Source organism: Apium graveolens, chromosome 8, assembly GCF_009905375.1.
Source record: "Apium graveolens cultivar Ventura chromosome 8, ASM990537v1, whole genome shotgun sequence".
NCBI classification, from domain to species: domain Eukaryota; kingdom Viridiplantae; phylum Streptophyta; class Magnoliopsida; order Apiales; family Apiaceae; genus Apium; species Apium graveolens.
In genome coordinates, this window is record NC_133654.1 from 2620683 (window position 1) to 2643286 (window position 22604).

General features: G+C 32.2%; 2 protein-coding genes across 2 annotated transcripts; both read left to right on the forward strand.

The window, feature by feature from the left end:
* The first annotated feature begins 9192 nt into the window (after positions 1–9192).
* On the forward strand, positions 9193–12545 carry LOC141678065 (vacuolar cation/proton exchanger 3-like). Its single transcript, XM_074484266.1, has 11 exons — positions 9193–9578; positions 9713–9780; positions 10188–10216; positions 10594–10790; positions 10883–11095; positions 11226–11357; positions 11452–11568; positions 11670–11723; positions 11803–11919; positions 12018–12108; positions 12200–12545. The coding sequence occupies exons 1-11, from the start codon at positions 9300–9302 to the stop codon at positions 12265–12267; spliced, it is 1365 nt and encodes a 454-aa protein (XP_074340367.1). The 5' UTR covers positions 9193–9299; the 3' UTR covers positions 12268–12545.
* A 4587-nt stretch (positions 12546–17132) lies between these two features.
* On the forward strand, positions 17133–21723 carry LOC141678064 (uncharacterized). Its single transcript, XM_074484265.1, has 6 exons — positions 17133–17505; positions 18150–18285; positions 18437–18539; positions 19686–19776; positions 20007–20939; positions 21175–21723. Exons 1-6 carry the CDS (start codon positions 17500–17502, stop codon positions 21424–21426), a joined length of 1521 nt encoding a protein of 506 aa, XP_074340366.1. The 5' UTR covers positions 17133–17499; the 3' UTR covers positions 21427–21723.
* The last annotated feature ends 881 nt before the right edge of the window (positions 21724–22604 follow it).

Consider the following 22604-nt stretch of genomic DNA (forward strand, 5'->3'; position numbering starts at 1 on the left):
AACATATCATAATGATCCATGCCAGTTTCTCCCGTCCATACCCACTGAAAATCTGTTGCATTTTATGTGAAATATTTTTGTGCTGCTCCTCATGAATAATTTTCTGCATTCCTAAATTTGTCCAAACTGTCCTCACAACATACACACCAGGAGCATAAAGTAGGGCTGTCAAAAAAATTTGAAAGATCTGATATTCGTCCGAAAAATCCGTATCCATATCCGAGAAAAAGCGGATATTATCCGTATCCGAATTCGGGATATTCGAATCCGAAACTAAATACATATATAATATTTAAATTATATAAAAATATAATTTTAAATATATTTTTTTAGTTTATAGTGTGTGTAAATGTATTAAATACTACGTTTATACAAATTTTATATAATTGTATACATACTTTTACATATATAAATATATTATTTGTATTTTAATCATAAAAAATGTTCTATAATCATCGTCAAAACGGTAGGGGCAACAAAAAAATTCAAAAAATCCGATATTCGTCTGAAATATCCGCATTCGTATCCGAAAAAAACGGATATTATCTGTATCCGAAATAAAGCGGATATTATCCGTATTCGAATCCAATGATTGCGGATGCGGATACGGATATTGGCATATCCGTTTGACAGCCCTAGCATAAAGAGCTAATATCGACCCTCTTATTTATTAAATTCACGGCTGTAGGTAGGCATGCTCGACACACGCACCACATAAAACTGATAATTTTACCTGGTAGATCAAGTGACCAAAGCTTCCTCCAAAACGTTGTATTTTCCCCAGTGTTCTAAAAATCGGTCAAGGCGGCGCCTAGGCGCTAGGCGGTGGTAAAACGCCCCGACTCGGACCTAGGCGGTGATTTAGGCGTTTTTTCAAAAAATCGGGTCAAAATCGGGATTAGGCGGGCTAGGCCGTCAAAAATCGGTCCTAGGCGGCCCTTAACTCTTTCCACCAACTAAAATTATATCAATAGTTAAAGTTTTGTTTTTCGCGGGTATCGCTCTAGGCGGAAAATAATAAAAAAAATTTTTTTTTTATGTTTCTATAATTTTAATTCATTAATTTTATAATTTCACACAATATCATGTCAATTTCTAATATAAAGTATTGGTAAGAAATAACAAGTAATCTAATATATTTATTTTCTTACTTAAAATAAAAAAATAACATCTTATAATTAATTTAAAAGTGTGAACTAAAATATAGTTAATATTGTAAATCAATAATTATTACGTAACGCATGTCAAATGTGTAGATATTGTTTGATACCATTCTAATTTCTTTTTTTAAACAAATATTTGACATATTGATCATTATATAATTATAAAAATTAAAAATAATATTTATATTCTTCCGATTAATGTTCCGATTAATCGGTCCGATTAATCTCCGACTTACTGATTAATCTCTCGAAGGTATCCTCACCGCCCTGGCACGCCTAGCGATTTCTGGAACACTGATTTTCCCATGTCTGTTCTTCTTGCAGCCTTCTATAACAACTCTTCACAGTGAACTTCTCATTATTATCAAGCAGCCAAAACCACGAATCAGATCTGTGAACAATAGGGATCGGTATTTTTTAATCATCTGAGCATCTCTTTCATTTAAAATGTAATGTAATACAATTTCATCCCACTTACATCCTCCCTCCTGCATCAAATTAAACACATGCACCTCTTCCAATTTGGAACAACGTGTTAATGTAAGAAACTCGTTGTTTTCACACGGCAACCATGGACTATTCCATATATTCGTACTCTGTACATCCTCAATTCTTCGACGAACTCCCTGATTTAATATTTCTTGAGTCTCAATAATACTCCTCCACATATAACTTGAAGTAATGTTTTTTTCTTTTTAGTTAGTGACGACTTATAGGTTGTGTTTTATTTTATGTGTTATGATATAATGTAGTTAGATATTAAATTTTAATTATAATAAATACCGAGACAACATTTTTTTGGAAATTAATTTATTTTATGATATTAAAATTACATTTATGTAGTCATGGTAATAGCAATTTGTAAGCTAGTTATTGTAAAATAAACTATAGAACCGAAATTATTTTGCAATTTTTATTTCATTTTAGAATTCAGTTTGATTATTATTTAATCAAATTGATAATGTTAAAAAACTGCATTATTATGATGTATGTTATTGTAAGCAACTGCTTAATGGATATCCTTCTAATTTTATTATCATTTGAGACAATATCTTAACAATGTATTATAACCTTGCAGTATTTGGGAAATTGTATTAGGACGTGCTCTTTAGTTGGAAGATCAATCATGTATGATCTTCATTAACTTGGATTTCTATTATAGTGAAAGTATCCATATCTATATTTCATAATATTGTGAAGGATGTATATCAGTAACTCAACAAAGATCTATAACATAAGGTGGCAAGAATGCCAGAATAAATCATATAATATATTATGTAACTAATGGGATTTCAATACATTTATCCTGAGAAATTCATTAATAGCAATATCATAAAGGGTCGTAGAACAATCAATATGGCATGTGTCTTCAAAAATGCAGCTATTTTGAACTTGACTCTTTAGAGTTGTCTCTGAAATTCTGAAGTAAGAAGTGTTTTGTAATGTTATATGACTCAACATTAACTAACTCATTAGCCTGGTTAATAGAAGAGTACAATAGCCAAAAATTCTTCCCAACATGGACATAGACTACATGAAATATATACCAAATATTATGGACCAAGTAGATACTTTTCGAGCTTGCTAATAACTTTATTTCATAAGCATAATTTATAACAATTGAATTCGAGTACAAATCCTGATCTTCAAATCACCTAGACAAATTAAACATAATATTATCATGCCACTACTTGAATAAAATACATTACTAAAGTCCTGCAACTTCACCAATCACCGTAACAGCTGCATATAAGCATATCACTACTAAGGGTCAAGATTTGCACAATTTTGTTAGCTGATACATAGTGCATTCTACACTTCAGTTGTTCATACTTCAAAGTGGAGTCAACCAATCACCTTTTCACATGCTTATATTAAACATGAAAAACATGAAAATTCACTGAAGTTGAAGACGACCAAAAGAAATTTCAGTTCAACATTGAATGCAGACCAGGTAAAAACTTGCAATAATCATAAAACTATGAACTTTTAAATTGAAGAGATCGCCATTTAATTCATTACTGAAGAGATCGCCATTTAATTCGCTAGAAAGAAGAGAATGCCATTAGTAATAATTAGATTAAAAAGATCTAAAGCAATTGTCAAATTTAAACTCAAATTGCAAGAAGTCAACTTACAACAATTTATGCAATCACTTGTTGTCTTAAATGTCTCGAAAAAATTATTCGTGACAACTAAACTCACATATATTTATAAAATATCCCTGTGAAAAACTACATTTATCATAGCCTTCGTTGGATCTGTCCGAATGTACCCTTCGAAACAGATTATGAATTCACGTACAAAATTGTGTGAAGAGCCAGTTTAAAACCCCGTGTGAATTTTGTACACTATTCAGGGTAGGATTTCAAGCAAAAAAATCATATTCCTACACTTTTCTTTAATCTTAATTACCATATGCAACTTCAGAGGCAAGAATTAACAAACATAAAGACAGAGAAATGTTGTTATTGATGAAAATTATAAAAACCATACAGATTTGAACACAAAATATTAATGATTGTTAGTCACACTATCTCACCCCTTATAATACTGACCAAACTATAATACCGACCAAAAATAAATAAAATCCCAAATTTTGCAATTCTGCAAGGCCTCATTAATGATATAATATAAATGAATACTTGGCTTTAAAATGTATATATTCGGGTGTAAGGACCGTCCACACAAAACTAAGCTGCATCAAGTAGTTTTCTTTAATCAACCTATAAATCAACCAAGAATCTAAATTTGTCAACGCTCCATCACATGAACCTTGATGTTGCTTCAACTACCTTGGAACTATCATTCTACAAATAAGTTACATTTATCATTCTTTTAAATTCTCGATGATGTTTCTTCAACTTCTAATGTTGTCGATGATAACAATTATTGTCCACAATATCAAAGATGGTACAACAATATGCACCATCGTATTATTTTTCTTAATATTATTTAATTAGTCTCTCCTGCATAAAAAGACATAACACAATATCACCGGTCACCATGATAAAATTGTCTATGAAGGTGAACAGAGTAACTATACATAAAACATATTATAGAATTAATATCTTATGCCACCTAAAAAATGCGTGCTTAACTTATTTCATACATGTAAGAAGGTGTATATTGTTAATATCTCCCTGCAATATGTAAGAACCGATTATAAACTTCGACTACTTTATAGTCCAAGAATAGTTTATTATAATGTATGAAAGTTAAGTGCTTATATACATTTCAATATTTAAATTCAGAATATTACATTTCTGTTTTGTAAGCTCCTGCCTAAATAAATGTATCACATCAATCTATATCAAAAAGATTAGAAATAGACTCAACCAATATAAATGCAATCTAGAAAGGATTAAAACCTACAAATTATGTAAAACTCTGTTGGAACTTTTATCAAACGATTGAAATGCAAAAAATTGTTATCATCTTCAAACAAAAATAGGTAAGTACAAACAACTTAAATGTATAATTGTACCTTATTTTCTCCTGAAAAAGTTTACACAATCTGGCAAAAGAAAAAAATGATGTTGTTAAATACCCATTAAAAAAATAATCAAATGTAAATAATAATACAAACACATCATGATTAAGTAGTATAAAGGGTTAGTAATAACATCTACAACTGCGAATATAATTTAGAATGAACTAAATACCAAAATAACAATTAACAACACTCACAGAACTTTTATCGAACGGTTAAAATGCAAAAAAAGTAATGATAATCTTGAAACAAAATACAACAGAAATACAAACACCACCTTTAGTTGTATCATAATAGATGATATTGCCCGAAAAACTCACATATAATCTGCAAAATAATATTTGATGTTGTTGGATATATATAAGTTAAAAGTTACATGAGAGACAAAAGTAAAAGATCTAAAATACATTCATAGAAACTGTATATGTTAGAAAGACGAAGATGAAGATACAAATAATTTGAAATTGTAAAAAACATAAGAAAGTGGAATAATTTGTTTTGAGATGGAAATCATACTTTATGTGATGCTCAAATTTCAAATTTCAAATTTGAAATTTGAAATTAACATTTAGTATCTTAAAATTTGGGATTACAGTATAATACATTAGGCTTTAATTTCGACCGGAAGAAACGGTAATAATATAGCTTCAATCCTGACAAATGAATGGCAGTTCGTGTAGTCAAGTGGGTGTATCGGTAGTTTTCAACCAGATATCAAGCAGCACAGTAAAAAGTGGAGTATTTATTTGGGGAGCATTCATTTGTCTTTTGTCAAGACAGCCCTGTTACAAACCGTATAAGTTATAGATGTAGTTGGATATTTTTGTAAATACGGTCTTAGTTAGGAGGGTAATAGGGTAAAATTAACGGGTAAAATCCCACAGACTTTATATATTAAAGTAAAGTCTCATTATTTTTACCCAGAAAAATTCACAAGATAGAGTAAAAAAAATCCACTTACATAAAACTTGTGAATAGGTCGATCGGTTGCATTTAATTACTTAAAATATAACAAAATAATAATTATCCATGACATAAATCATAAAAAAATATTTCAATATAATTACTGATGGTCGTAACTTTGATTTTGAGTTTTTGTCCGTAGGATTGAACTTATTTTTTTTTGACCAGATTGCATGTTTTTTCTCTCTCTCTTCCCCTCTTTTATTCTCCTTATTATTACTACGTTTATAGTCTAGTGACCGTTAAGGGTTATGGAGACACCTCTTTTATTCTCCTTATTATTACTACGTTTATAGTCTAGTGACCGTTACGGGTTATGGAGACACATAGGAGGCAGGAAAGGGGTGAGGAGAATGACAGGATATCTGAGTGAATGACATGTGTAAAGCGGGATAACAGATAAGATCGTAAAGCGGGATAATAGATAAGATCGTAGTGGAAGCCTACGCATGAACATGCCCTCGGTAGGCGTAGGCTTTTATTCCCTACGGCAAAATTTCCAAAGGTATTGTAAGGGAGGAACATAGGTAAAAGGCCTATGGTTTTTTCATGGGGTCATTAAATGACCGGGAGAGATATTTTGTGGGTGTTTTTTATTATAGAACCATCAATTACCTATTCTCTCATGTTACTGGTTCTCTTAAAATCTCAAGATATTGGGAATTAGTCTTATCAAAATCATATCTCATATCTTAACAAAAATCATATCTCATATCTGAACTCCCCACTCAAAAATCCGTTTATTCAAGTTTGAATAGGGGTAGAGCAGTGAGTCGAACATTCGGGTTTGAAGAGTGGTAGAGCAGTGAGTCGAACATCACCAACTTGAGTTTTGATGCAATGTCCAGTTTCCTAAAATTTGAAGTTAACCATTTATTCATGTTTAAATAGTGAATTATTAGGTGTTTCGTTTATTTTTGGGCCTAGCTTGTGGTAAATTACTAGGCGGGGATCTCGTCCCTTTTTGAGCCCACCATAATACATATTTATTAATTACCCAGTGGTGATCTCGTCCTGTTTTTAGACCCGTCAAGGTACAATATCAATATTTCCAATAATTATTGAGAATATTAGGGGGTAGTAGTAAGTCAAACCTGATTCCTACTTCCTCCGGCTGATAACATGTAAGTTAGCAGTTCTCGTAAAATTCCAGAATGTTGGAAATTGGGCTTATCGTGATCATATCTCATTTTTTAACACCCCACTCGAAAACCCATTTATTCAGGTTTGAAGAGTGAATTATTAGGTGTTTCATCCATTTTTTAGCCGAACATCCGGTAAATTAGTAGTTAGGGATCTCATATCTCTTAGGTTAAGATATAAGATATGATCATGATACATTTTAAGATTTTAGAAGAACTAGTAACTTGACATATTCATTTCTCATATTATTATTTTGAATATATTTCTTAGATACATCAAAAGAAATAATGTAGTGGAGATTTGTACTTTTATGTTTATCAAAATTGATAATATGATAATATGCTGAATTATAGGAAAATTATGTTGATTCTTTAAACGTCGCCAGAAAATTGTAGATAAAAATGACAACTATTTGAAATAGGTGTACTATACTAATTTCCGATTTTGAAAATCGCAACTAATTAATTGAAATATTAAGTTATGATTTATAAGCGATTTTGAAATATTGTTTGATTTATTAAAAGTTTATTAGCTATTTATGAAATTAATTAAATATATGTATATAATTTATCGTAAAAAAATCGACCGTTTTCTATAAACGGATAAGGCCTGATGTGCATCGCAATTGTTCTTACAATTTTTGGAACTTCTCATACGAAATTTCTCCCCGCCTCTCGTTGGAAACAACTCATTTATGTCAGAATTAGAAATCCGTCATCCTGTAACTACATAACACACTTTTTTGTCCGTTCATTCCTTATTTGTCAATACACCTAGGCCTCTGCCTCACGTTGCATGCACAACTTGAACAAGATTCTAGTTCACTTCATATGAATATGTAATTTTAGTTAATAATCACACTAATCAATTTTTTTTTATTTTTTTTATCGCAGGTAACCCGCAGCTGCTACCATTCAGGTTTACGTAATAGCCTGCAAATCACGTGAACCAAGATAAACCGCATTTAAGCGACAGACTCTGACTCAGGAGGCATAATCATAAATTCTCCTCCCGTGGGATTCGAACCTGTGACCAAGAGGTTAGTTTTCCTCTTTTTAACCAACTGAGTCAACCCTTGCGGGCCCACACTAATCAATTTACCTTTACTTTTTAACGATTTTTGATGATCTCCAATTATTCACACTAATCAATGACGCGGCTGACACATGACAAATTTCGATTCGTGTGCGCAGATGTATACACGCAGGGTCTTATATTATTATTAGAAAAGTTGTTATCTATGCATGTGACACATCATATTAAAGGAATTTCATGAGGGAAAAATTTGGGGTTCCTAGTATTTCTCTTCAAATTTTACTCATTCCGTCCTGTTTTTTATTCATTAATTAAAATCTACATTGTATTCAATCAACCCAGATATATTACTCCCTCCGTCTCTTCCAATTATTATCGTTTCTAAGGGAGTGTCCAACATACATTTTAAGATGAATAAAAAATATAGTTTTATAACTTTTTAAAAAAAAATTATTTCTGAATAAAAGTTTAAACATTCTATTTTTATTTAAAAAAAAAAAATTTAAAAAAAAAATTATAGAACTATACTTTATATTTATTTTAAAATATGTGCCGGACACTCTAATAAATGATAACAATTGGCCGGGACTGAGGGAGTAATATTTTGCCATTCCAGTTAAACCTCGATGAAGTAATAATCGATTATTACGCTAAAATAATATTTTTCACCGGACCCAACATAATGGACATAATGTATTTCTACTCATGATAAAGTAATAAACTCGTTAAAATAATTTTTTTTTTGGTCCCGGCCTTATTACTTTAAAGAGATTTAACTATATACGGATCTTTAATTACTATATTTACCTTATTTTTTATTTTTTCCCTTTTATTCGCATGTTTTTTACCATTATTATTAAAGTGGGCAATTGTTTTAGGACAAGTGATAATAAAAATAGGACAAAAAAGTCCGGACAGAGAGAGTATCATTTACCTTTAACTTGGCTAACGAAAATGAGGATGTGATCTCAATACAAATTTATGATAAAATTTTATTTTATTCCGTTAACCAGGTTGAAATCCAGATCAACCCAACAAATCCGTCCCCTAATTAATTTCCGTGAGGTGGTGGTTCACACATGCAACAAAAATGGCTACCTAACCATAATAAGGTGCTAAGACCAATTTTTAAAATTCAAATCTTGTTTAGCATGAAATCCTTATTAAGGTAAGATACTCCCTTGTCAATTATTTTTTTTGATAAATATACCGTATCACTCAAAATTTATATCAAAAAATGGAAATAATAAAATTTCATGTGTATAAAATTTAACTAAAAATTCACCTTAAATTAGAAAAAATAAAATACGAAATTTCCTGGAAGCTGCGTTAATGACTATGATTGTCTTTATTTATAACCGTTTACATAACACCAATACATCCATGCATCATCTTGCATTGTCACATTTTAATGCCTCAACTAATTATTACTATCATTTATCCACAAAAGTAAATTATATAAATACAAGAGTAGTAGATACTAAAACTTGAAAGCAATAGTTATGTCTAACTCAATAGAACAGGTGATTGAGCCCTGGCAAATGGAGAATGGGAATGTGAAAGGTGTGAGCAAGGAGATCAGGATTAGCCGAACTGCGCATAATTTATCGGCTTCGTCGTTACGGAAAAAATCCGATATCGATCTCGCCTCGAAAGTTCGGTGTAGTGTGCTTAAGAAATTTTTGGTTAATTTACAAGAGGTCATGTTCGGAACCAAGCTCTGTGTCCTCCTTCCTGCTGTGCCTCTAGCGATAATCGCACAGTGCTACGGGGTTGCCAGAGTAAGAAATGTTATTCATTGTTCGTAACGCTAATATTTAATATTTATCAATGATTTGTAGCTCGATCGAATCGATGAAATTTGATTTTGGTAAATTTAAAATAATGTGGTTTTTTTTTTCTCATTTGAAATCAGCCTTGGGTGTTTGCTTTGAGTATGCTTGGACTCACCATGCTTGCGGAGCGCATCAGTTTTCTAACCGAGTAAGAACTCAATTCTATGTCCTCCAGATGCGTGATATGTTTGTGTAAATGCGTACATGGTTGATGCGTGTCTACATGTAAGGGTACCTTTTGTTTTGTGGGGTGCCAGGCCCGGGACCCTTCCGGTCTTTTAGAAAATTGAATTCGAAACATTTTATTTTATGTATATGGTAAATTTTCCGAAAATTAAAAATATTTATTTATTTTATTTAGCCTCATCGCAGTTAATGAACAGTATCGTGAATTTTTGTGTAATCATGTTTTAATTGTGAATCTTCTCCGTTCTGCTGTGAAATTCTGGTTCCGCCTTTTATGATTTATCGTTGATAGCAAATTAGAACAGAGTAAACTGCAATTAAATTAAATAAGATTCTTATTTTTCTCCTTTTGTTTTTGTTTGAATGCAGGCAAATTGCTTTCTACACTGGTCCCACAGGTACCCTCTTCTTAGATTTCTTACCCAAAAAAATTATTTTAAATAGTTACAAGTTGAATGCATGTTTTTTTTTAATTGAATTTGTAGCTCATTATCATTGTTCTGAAAGACGGAAATCGGCATTGGTCGGTAGAGTAATCTTTCATTTATTATTTATATAATTTGTGATTAATCGGAGTATTAATTGAATGTGTTAAATTAAATACAAAAATAATTAATTTAGTAAACTATATATATTGTTTAAGAAAAAAAATGCAATGATTAATAGGATTATAAAATCAAATCAGCAGAATATATTGGAATGATTAATCGAGTGATAAATCGGTGATTTTTAGAAGGATTAATATTTTACTTATCCCCTAATTACAAATTTGCAGCGGGAGGCCTCCTAAATGCAACATGTGGAAATGCAACAGAGCTGATAATAGCAATATTTGCTCTATGGCAACAGAAAGTAGATGTTGTCAAGTATTCACTTCTGGGTTCTATTCTTTCTAATCTGCTGTTGGTTCTTGGAACTTCTCTGTTTTGTGGTGGCCTTGTTAATCTACACAAAGAGCAAAATTATGACAGGGTACATTGTTAATTTATCGTAATTTCTAATGCATTGTTATTAGTACTATTGATCGAAATTTAGCAGATTTATCTGATTCTGACATGTAACAGAAACAAGCTGATGTGAACTCTGCTCTTCTGTTGCTGGCATTGTTATGTCATGTTCTTCCTTTGATGTTCCGGTATGCTGGTGAATCTGCTGCTTATAGTCCTGAGGCGACTCTTCAATTGTCGAGAGCAAGCAGTATAATTATGTTGGTTGCATATATGGCTTACATTTTCTTCCAGCTTTGTACTCATAGCAAACTATTCGAAGCACAAGAGGTGATTAATTAATAAATCTTGATTTTATTTAGTGACATAGAGAACGCACCTAAGCACAATGTCAATATTGCATATATGCTTAATTGAGTGTTAAATAGGAGTATATTTTACGTGATTCTGGCATGATCAGGAAGAACAGGATGATGATGTTGTATGTTTAGAAGAAACACCGGTGATTGGATTTTGGAGTGGAGTTGTTTGGCTTGTTGGGATGACAACTGTGATAGCTATTTTGTCTGAGTATGTTGTTGGTACTATTGAGGTATAATAACTTGCTCATGGATTTTTATTCATATGTGTGGTTTAGTTTAGGTAAAACGACGTTGATTAGTCTAATAATCTCCATCAATTAACAGGAAGCTTCGGCATCTTGGGGAATATCAGTCACGTTCATTAGTATCATCTTATTGCCTATAGTTGGAAATGCAGCAGAACATGCTGGAGCTGTTATATTTGCTTTCAAGAACAAGTTGGTTAGTAGAACTGCATGCATTAAGCTCTATGTGTTATATGATCACAATTCATAATGAAGGCCTGTTCTCACTCACACATGCTGTCTTCGTGCACAATGCAGGACATTACGTTGGGTGTTGCTCTAGGTTCTGCAACTCAGATTGCTATGTTTGTGGTAAGAACACAGCATTTAAGCCAAATGACACTTTAGATTCTACATTAGTCTTTATGTTCAACGACATTCGTGAACACAGGTACCAGCAAGTGTGTTGTTTGGTTGGATACTGGGAATCAACATGGATCTTGATTTCAATCTCCTTGAAACTGGCTCTCTTGCTCTTTCGATTATTGTCACAGCCTTCACCCTGCAGGTATGAGATAATCTTAATTCCAATTCAACATTAGTTAAGTAATCTTGCTGAATTAAAACTATGGTGATACAGAAATTAACGCGATAAATTTTTAACAGGATGGAACTTCTCACTATCTGAAAGGACTCATTCTTCTGCTATGCTACATAGTTATTGGAGCTTGTTTTTTTGTTTCCTCCGGGACAGATAGTAAGCATTTCAACTACAAATTGTCGAAAATAGTTTATGTAATGCATCCTTTTCATAAACTTATTGCTCATTTTTCGCGTATATCTTTCAGATGATCACCAACAGAACAATATCGACTTAGGTCTTGGATCCTCAGCTAAAGGAGTCTTCGGAGTCTGAATTGCAGAAAAAATGGAAGATGCATTAGTTAGAGTTCATGTAAAATGTCTGGAGCATGATCTGTAGCAGGACTGATCAAATATTCAATACAGTGTGACTTATAAATTGTTGTTTCATTGCAGATATGAGATGAGGTTGTGTTCAGCTATAGAACCTTGACAGTTGAACTGTGCTTTTTTTTTCTTGAATTGTTTTCTGAGCACCAACTCTGACAGACTGACAGATTCTTCATCTAATCAGAAACTACAATTGGAAATTAATACACCAAAATTTATGTCTTTATTCTACATAGTAATGCCTCCATAAAATGATCCAAAAGTGTTCCCAAATGATATATTACACTTTTTTTTAATGTGATTTGTATTAATGCACGAGATCCATTTCATTAACAACAGAATATGACGACACAATATTCGAGAACGCTTTTGGGAACTCTAACATTTCTCTTTGTAAGGATCTTGGTCCTCTCCTGTTGGCATTACTAACTTATTCCGTTCTACTAAATTCTTAACATTTGAAATAGGAAATTCGTCATGCATTTTAAAACTCTTATTTAGTATAGTTACATAACTTATTTTATAAAAAAATAAATTTTTTGAATAAAAATTCAAATATTAAACTTTTATTCAAAAAAAATCTTAAAAATAAGTTATGTAACTATAGTGGATATGAGTATGCGTGTCGAACTCTACATTTCAAATGTTAAGAATCAACCGAGACGGAGGAAGTAAATTTTTAATTAACCCCTTCACATTTTTGTAAGAGGGGTTTTGTAAAGCTTCGATTAGTCAAATTTCTTTTTTTAAGTGGAGATGATCAAAATTTGTCTTCTTTGTGGGAATGGGCCAACTAAATACAGCCTAACGTGATCATGGGCCTACTTTTGTAAACCACTGTATTTTGTAGTTTAGCATTTTGGGCTCCTCCTGTGTCCATTATTCGATCATTTTGAAAATGAATTCAAATGGCATTTGAAAATACAAAGGACCTTGCTAATCTCGAAAAAAATATTCACTAGAAACAACGTAGTAAAAATCGGTAATCAGAACTAATACTTAGAAATATCGAATTAGGATTAGTCTGAGGATTAGTCTGTAAGTCGAGGATAAATATGAAGGAATAATCGGAGGAAAAAACCCGGTTGTATATTCATATTTAAATTATGAATAAAGTTCTACGGAGTCCTTTTTTTTGTAAGTCCTGAAGTGCACTTACGTTATGCAATTATAATATTACGTAAAATTTTCCAGAAATATTATTTGTGAATCATTTTATATAAACATCACCATTTATATGAAATTCTTACAATCTCATATATTTTACGAGTAAAACATGTATGTTCTGCACACTAAACTTGTTTTGCATTTTTCAACTCAAAAAAATGGATGTGTTATGAATAATTTTCATTAAAATATTGATGTTTATGCAAGACAATTCACAAAATAATATGTTTTGTACGTAATATTTTAATTACGAGAATTTATAAACTCCACAAAAAAATGAGGAATTCATGGAACTTAGCTCTTTAAATTATACTTAATTAGTATCGTTATTTATTAGTTATTTATGAAATAATCTATATTTATCATAATATATATATATATTTCATATTTTTTTAAAATTTAATTAAATCTATTATACTTAGTAGATTTTTCTTAATATACTGATTAAGAAGAATTCATAGCAATTAATTAAATTTCAAATTTAGATTCTATTACATATCTCATAAGCAATTAATCAGGATTAATCGATAAAATCGGAAATATTCGAAACTTATAGAAAATCCCAACCCTACTGTGGACTGTGGGTTCAGATAACAGATAATCCTGCTCAGGGGCCTAAATAACTCATCGGGCTATACAAATTGGGCCCACAAATCATGGAGTTATTCAACGTGAGGCCCACCGAAGTTCAAAAACTCACGGTACTCGAGGGATACTTTTATTTTAAAGGTGACCCACCACCACAACTCCCTATTCATCTTTTCAACAACTCAATTAAATAACATAAATTAGTTTAAAAAAAATTAAAGTAAATAGATTAATTGGCATTTTGTACTTTTTATATATGCTTAAACTCGTGAAACAATTAAAAAGTGGCACTCAAGAGCTCCCAAGTTTAAACAAACCCACGTTAAGCCTACTACTTTCAAATATCCTCAAACTTTTAAATTTCAAATTATAAAACATATACTTTATTACTCCCTCGGTCCCAAAATGATGTTCCTATATTGACTTTCGGTACTGTTCACGGTAAGCGATTGACTACTAATTTACGTCTAATCTATAATATCAAACATAGTCATGAGTGATCTCGTTGGATTCGTATTTATCAGTACTTTAATACAGTGAAATCTTTATATTTAATACTAATACGAATTTAAAGATATTAACGATCAAAAGTGTGCATTGACAAACGTGTCTAACACAAAGAGGAAACGTTTTTAGGGACGGAGGAGTACTACTTTAGCCAACTCTTTGTAATGTTGCATCTTTCTAATTGGGCTCCATGTGTTCTATTTTTGTACATTTTTCACTTATTTCTAGCTAGTCAAAGCTCTGCATGTGATATGGATTTTCATGATTGATTCCATATCATATCATATATTTCATGTCATTCTATGGACAAACATAAATGGCGGAAGAGATTTAAATACCTCCTTAATCCGAGTATGTGCCGGGTAATAAAGTGAAAATTCGATCCGATCTGATCCAGTTTCAAAAAATTTTAGTGGATATAAATTTATTTATTAAAAATTCAATTATCCGATTATAAATTGAGTGTATATAGATTTAGGTCGATCCGATCCGTTAATAACCTAATCCAATTTATATATATTATAAAAAAGTTTATTATTTCTAATTTATAATTTTATCCTAGGTCAATTCGCATTGTCCATACTTCATTCAATCTACTCTCCAAAGTCCAATTCATTTCCATATTATACTCTAATTATTTTAATTTTTCAGAACCATATATCACCCCAATCTCAATTCAAATAACTATTTAATTCGATATATCAATTTTTTTTATTGTTATAATCATATACTCTACAATTCGATGACTATATGTTTTCAATTTATAATAATTTTTGAAAATAAGTTACTTTAATAAATAAATATATATAAATGCATCGAATATTTGATCTGAAATCTGTGATCCGAACGGATCCGAATATGGATCGGCCTATAAAAAATCCGGGACTGATCCGATCCAAATCCAAAAAAATAAATGGATATGGATATGAATTTAAATCAATCTGATCTAAATTCGATCCATTAACAGACTTAAGTCTGTGGCATCGAGCCAAGTTATCGAATTTTAACGAGCCGAGTTTTGACATTAAAATAGTAATATATGGATATTGGATTTTCATGATTGATTCCATATCATATCATATATTTCATGTCATTCCATGGACTAATATAAATTGCGGAACAGATTTAAATACCTCCTTAATACGAGTATGTGTAGATAATGGAATGAAAATTTGATCCGACCTCGTCCGATTCGATATTATTTTAATGGATATCAATTATTTTTTAAAAATTCTACCCAAAATCCGGTCCGATAAAAAAAATCCAATTAAAAATGAAGCATATATAAATTTAGGTTGATCCGATCCTTTATTAACCGGATTCGATTTATACATAAAAGTTTACTATTTCTAATTTGGAAATTTTATCCTCGTTCAATGCGTGTTTTCTATACTTCATTCAATCTAGTGTCTAAAATCCAATTTATTTAATAGTTTTTTGTAATAAGTTACTTTTAAAAGTAAATATACATAAATGGCGTGGATATCTGATCCGGACAGATCCGGATATGAATTGGCTTATAAAAAATCCGGGACCGATTCGATTCAAATACGAATCCGAAAAAATGAATGGATATGAATATGGATTTAAATTAATCCGGTTTATTTACGGGCCTAAGTATGTGACACCTAGTCAAGTTGTCAAATTTTTACGAGTCGAGTTTTGATATTAAAATAGAAAAATCGTTTAATCGAATTCAAACCCGATACGGTGTCTAGACTTTCTTGTAAAATCTGTATTGATATTTAAAAATATTCGACTCAGTTCAACTCGATAACACTTCCTAAATCAGTTTTAACAAAATTTAGAAGCTGAAATTGAAGTAATTTATAATTACTCCGACTTAAATCTGTAACATTTTAATATCAATATCGTTTAATTTTAATTGTCATTATAATTTATACCAAATCGAGTTTTTTTTTTCTTCCAAAAATCCAAGAAACAACAGGATGGAGGTAGTACTTCAAACTTTCTGATATTTTTCTTCTTTTGTTATTTATTTCTTTCCACGAATACTAATATTGTTTCAAAATGCTTGATAATTTTATTGTTAAATAAAATTTAAGTAATTGGAATATACAATCATGATTATAAAAATCGGTCGATTTTTCAAAAATTGTCAATAAATCACTCAAAAATCGGTCAAAAATATATATTTAATTTGACCGATTTCCGTAAATCACCGATAAATTATCTGATTTTGTCTGATAAATCACAAATAAATACATCAACCGAATAGCATTTGACCGATTTCCGTAAATCACCGATAAATTATCTGATTTTGTCTGATAAATCACAAATAAATACATCAACCGAATAGTATTTGACATATTACTATAAATCAACAATAAATTATCTGATTTTATCTGATAAATCACAAATAAATATATCAACTGAACAGTATCTCATATACTCAATACAGTACACATCAGTACGCACTGTAAAATCTCAGTTGGGTCCGGTCGTGTTGGGCCAGGAAAGCCACAGTGACAGCATCAAACCGTGGCATCATTACATACAATCTACATACACACATAACATAAACATCATACAACTTCCTAGGATGCTCTGGTAAAAATGTCATCGTGAGTTTCAATGCATTCTGCAGAATCAAAATAAATATACACACATTTATATATTATTTTATTATTTTTATTATATCATCTTAATTCAAATCCTCTATACACTGTTTGTTCCCCCCGCTCTAGCAAAAAGAAATAAATTTTAAGCCTTTTTGTCAAAGCTACTCTCCTCAGATTTTCTCATTTATTGAACCCTCTTTTAAATTAAATTTTCTTCAAAAGTTTCTTTATTTTCAATATTTCTTTAGTTTGAACAATTGTATTATACTAAAGTTGAGATTTTGTGATTGCCCATCTTGTCCAATCTTGGTTTTAGCTTGGTTTCAGCATCAATGGCTGTAAGCACATGTTTCTTAGTTTGTGTGTGTGTGTGTGTGTTTATTGATTTTTCAATGCAGGGAGAAATTATGTTAATTTTCTTGACTAGTTGGATTAGAAATGTTATTGAAATGTATTGATAACTCATTTAATTCTAATGATTTGATAATCTCTTTTAGTAATTAGTATGTTGATCTCTCTCTCTCTCCCTCTCTCTCTCTCCCTCTCTCTCTCTCTCTCTCTCTCTCTCGCTCCCTCCCTCCCTCTCTCTCTCTCTCTCGCTCCCTCCCTCCCTCTCCTTCTCCCTCTCCCTCTATGTGTCTGTGTGAGAATGATCGTTCTTGATGCAGGGAAAAACTATGTTGATTTTCTTGACTTTCTGGATTAGAAATGTTATTGAAATGTGTTGATAACTCATGCAGTTTTCTAATGAGTTGATGATATTTTTTTAATAATTAGTGTGTTGATTGATAGTTTGTTGAATAAGTTTGAAGTTTGACTTAGATCCATGAAATGTGGCTGCTTTTGATAAAAAAAAAATCAGTTTTTAATGCTTAGAGTTGAAGTAGTGTGTTTTTTCTTGTTGTGTTTATGCACTAAGAATCTAGTGTTTTTATTGATATTTGATGTAGATTAAGAGTTTGAGTTATGGTGAACTTTGCAGGCTTCAGTAGAATATAGGAATGTGATGAAGGAGAATGAGGATGATTTGTCAATGTTTTTCGAGATGCGGAACCGTGAAATGGGAAGAAATGATCTTTCATTGCTTCAAAACTCTGATGATTTTGATGATTCATTTGGTATGATACAAATACAAGTCCTTACATTATTCATTTATAGTACGAAGTTGAAAGTATAAGTATGTATTTGTGTTGTATGATTGTATGTTTGTACTTCTGTTGGTTGATGCTTAAGTTGACCAAAATTGATGATGATACACTTTGATTACAGGATCAAAACCAAAGATAACATCAATAGACACAACGGTGCATGGTCCGAAAACAATAGCTGATGAATTCCTGGATTCTGAAAATGGCAAAACTGATTACGACTGGTAGTTTTCATATTTTTACTCTTATCATTATTCTCATGATCTCTTTTCTTTAATGGTTGATGCTCTTGTTTTGTATAATAGACAGCCAACTGCTGTAAGGTTCAAATGCATTTAGATCAGGTTATTAATCTGCGATTGATGAATCATTAGCTATGATACTTAAAAGTTAAACATCTATACGAACAAAATAATCACACAAATCCTTTAAAAGGAAATTTGTAATCTTGCTTTTGTTAGGTGGTTGGAACTTAGAAAAAATGGTGCTGACCTGATTTTGATAGTTACTAATCAGAAGTGACAGTGCAGTTTGTTGAGCTATTAAATGACTTCGTCGCTATAAATGCGTCCTTTGCTTGTTATCATTCGAAATTCAAAAGCTTAGTTTGTATAAAGAGGAGCTGACAACATTTATAGAAGTGACAGTGATGCACCAGAGTTTGTTTGCCGTAACATCTCAAGATATAGTTATGATAATAAGTTTGTTTAACTTGTGACTTCTGCATATGCTTAATACCTTAAGTATGTTTTTGTCAGCTATTCTTGCTGTATTACAGTTAAAGTGACACTTCAAATGATTAAGAGCTGTAAAACTTCTTATGAAGAAAAATGAGTTCCTTTTAATAATGCTTTTTACGTAAGATCACCTACAAAAACTCATAAGCACAACTTGAGCTAGAAATCACTAGATGTGGAGATGGTTAGTCTGTAGTAGTTTACAGACATTATGAATATTACTCTCACGTTAAAACCAGCTGTCATAAAACAGGCCTTTTTTTATCAACCCTAAGAAAAGAAATATTTATGTGATGTCTTTCCTTCAATAGTATGAGCTAATTGCATGCCTTGCTGAATAAATCTTCCATATTTTTTAATATTTTCTTTGATTTTTCTGGGTGTCTATTGGCTCGAATTGGGAGAACAACTAGCTATCATGGGATACTATTCATACGACACCACAGCACTTGAGATGTTGCTTCACATTTTTAATTTCTCCTTTTTTATGGACGAGATGCAGTTCAAAGTAATATAATTAACCATACAAGTAACATATATGGCCTGATATGATGTACTATGTTTCTAATAAATTATTCGCTTTTCATTGCTATGGTTACTCTATGCATTATGAATAACTTTCAAATAATTCAGGCTTCTTACATTACCTCGCACTACATTGGAGAAGGGCGTGATAAATGCAACTGGAAAGGCTAAATCCCAAACCACTGCTCCAAGATCTAAAGTAAGAACTATATATTTTTGTCGGACTTGTCAATTATCAAGTTGCTAGGCTTCCGGTGTGTGTGTGTGTTTGTTTATGGAATAAATTTACTATTGATAAATAATAACGAAGTTCTCCAAATACATGGGCTTATTGTGGCAGTCAATGTTGATTCTATTTCACTTCACTTGACTATATGTAGCTTGTGAGCGAAAATTCCATGCTAAAAATATTTGGTATTGCATTTGCAGCTAGCAGAACCCTCTTTAGAATCTGCGTCGAGTGAGGTAACTTCAGGTAGGCAGAGAAGATCTGCCAGTGCTGGTACCAGAAGGTCGTCGTCGTCAGGTGGTGGAGGATCGGTCGCTAGACCTGCAACACCGACAGGACGTCCCACGTTACCTGCATCAGTGAAGCCCTTGAGGTCCTCTACCCCTTCTTCAAGAACAGCGTCAGTTCCTTCTAGTAAAATTATGGCTCCTCATAAGAGGTCCTCTACGCCAACAAGGTCCACTGCCCGTTCTTCTACACCAACTGGAAGGCCCTCTATACTAGCATCTTCTAAATCGACATCAAGATGTGCAACTCCATGTCTGTCATCTGACCAATCTAGTGTGTCTAGTGCATCTGCTCCTGCCGGTCGTTCTTCTTCACTGATAAAGTCAAGAGCTACAATCATTAAAAAAACAGTGCCATCACGTGCTGTTTCTCCAGCAGCGAAGTGTAAACCACAGAAGTCCTCTGAGGCGCCTGGTGTCTCTGCTGATGCTCCACCAAATTTGAGGACAACATCGTCCAAAAGGCATGCTTCAACATCTAAGGAAAGGCCGTCTGCACCTAGTTCTCAAGCATCTTCTGCTGAAGCTGTCTCTAGTGAGAAACCCAGGCAGAAACCACACTTGTCATCAAAAGCACAGGTCTCCAGTGGAAATTCTAGAAACAGCGGGAGACCTGTGATATTGAAGAGTCGCAAGTACTCCAACACTGATGATGACGTAAACCCTGTTTTAATGGGAACTCAAATGGTTGAAAGAGTTGTGAATATGAGAAAACTAGCACCACCAAAGCAAGATTATCTCATCTCTAATCATGGTAACTCCACTAAGAAGCCCTCTTCTCAAGAGAGTTCTGGATTTGGCCGATCACTCTCCAAGAAATCGTTAGAAATGGCCATAAGGCATATGGTATGTGGACTTATCTATCACCATTTACTAGTTCAAATAATGAAAATGTTGCTGCTAAATGCACACTCTATATGGGCATCAAGTGACACACATTTTCTATGTGAATCCTCGACATCGCGTAAGGGTAGCTAGGGTGATACCAGTAGACCAAGAGGTCATCGGTATACTATTTCATTTGTTCTTTCCGATTTTACTACAACTGACTTTTTTGGTTTCATTGACACTTACGGTACAGGACATCAGGCGCAGCATCTCAGGTAACATGCGATCGCTAATGAAAGACGTTCCTGCTTCTTCTGTATACAGCCTGAGATCTAAGTCAACTAAAGTCGGGATATCTGATACTTCCAGATCTCTGATCACAAGCAGCGATGCCAGTTCAGAACGTAGCTTCAGCATCAACTCCCATTTAGATGGTAGTGAAGCGGAAGATATTGACCTTGGCAGTGAGCAAGAACACTCTTCTTCTAACAGCCAGCACGAATAACAAAGTTCAACTCAGTTTGCTGGTTATCATCTGAAAGGCAAAAGAGTCAGTGAACCTATCTGATCACCTAAAAGAAGCTGGAAAAACTCTTTCCTTCTCTGGTATTTTACTATATAAATGTATTTGTTGAGTTGCATTTGGATATATATTTGGATGATCCTCTGCAGTCTCATCGAACTCCTTTCGATTTCCAATTGTATCATTTCACCAAGCAATATGTACTGTTTGTCATTAAGTTGCAGTCTATCTTTGTGTAAAATACCAGAATGCAGTACAAATAGCTGTTTCTATGTGAAATATCATTCCTATAACAAAAAAGGAAGCTTGTCCACGACAATTGATCATTAGCAATCATCTATCTGCTATAATTTTTCGCAGAGAGCAAAAAACTCATCTGATAGAGTTTTACCACGGATAAATGACGTGGCACCATACATTTACAAAAGATTTCAGTGTTAAACCTATTTGTGAAAATTATCGCGGATAGATGGTTGCAACAATTGCTCGCTTGTCAGGATTCACTAAAAGAATGCCAGATTAGTGTGCAACTCATTTCATTCTACTCTATATAAGCTTATACATTATTTATCTACTCAATTTTTGTCATTAAATATGTTTAAAATGAAATTTTTTGGCAAATACTAGCCAGAAGCTCAAGTTAGTATCTAAATAACATTTCCTGAGTTGCAGGGTACCTGTCCTATTCAATAAGCAAACACATGATGAGAGAAAATTAAGAATCTGATCCATGCACCAAAGCAGATACAAGTAACCTCCTATTGAGTACAACAAGTGTCTAGCTTTTAATTTTCTCTGGTCATTCAAAACTATGGAAAAAAAAATTAAAATTATTTTAATGCAAACCACAACCACAGCATACAAAATAAATAGAACTTCTTGCTATGCACAGGGTTATATCACCATGATATCCAAAGTTAAATAGAGATTATCACAAATAAAAAAAAGTAAAGGTACGTCGTATTCCCTCCCTCTCTCCCAATTGTTATTCTTTTTGGGAGAGTGTTCGACACGTATTTTAAGATGAATAAAAATTATTGTTCTATAATTTTTTTTTAAAATTCTTTTTCTGAATAAAAATATAATGTTAAACTTTTATTCAGAAAAATAAAATTTTTTAAAAAAAGATTAAAAAACTATACTTTTTTTTCATCTTAAAA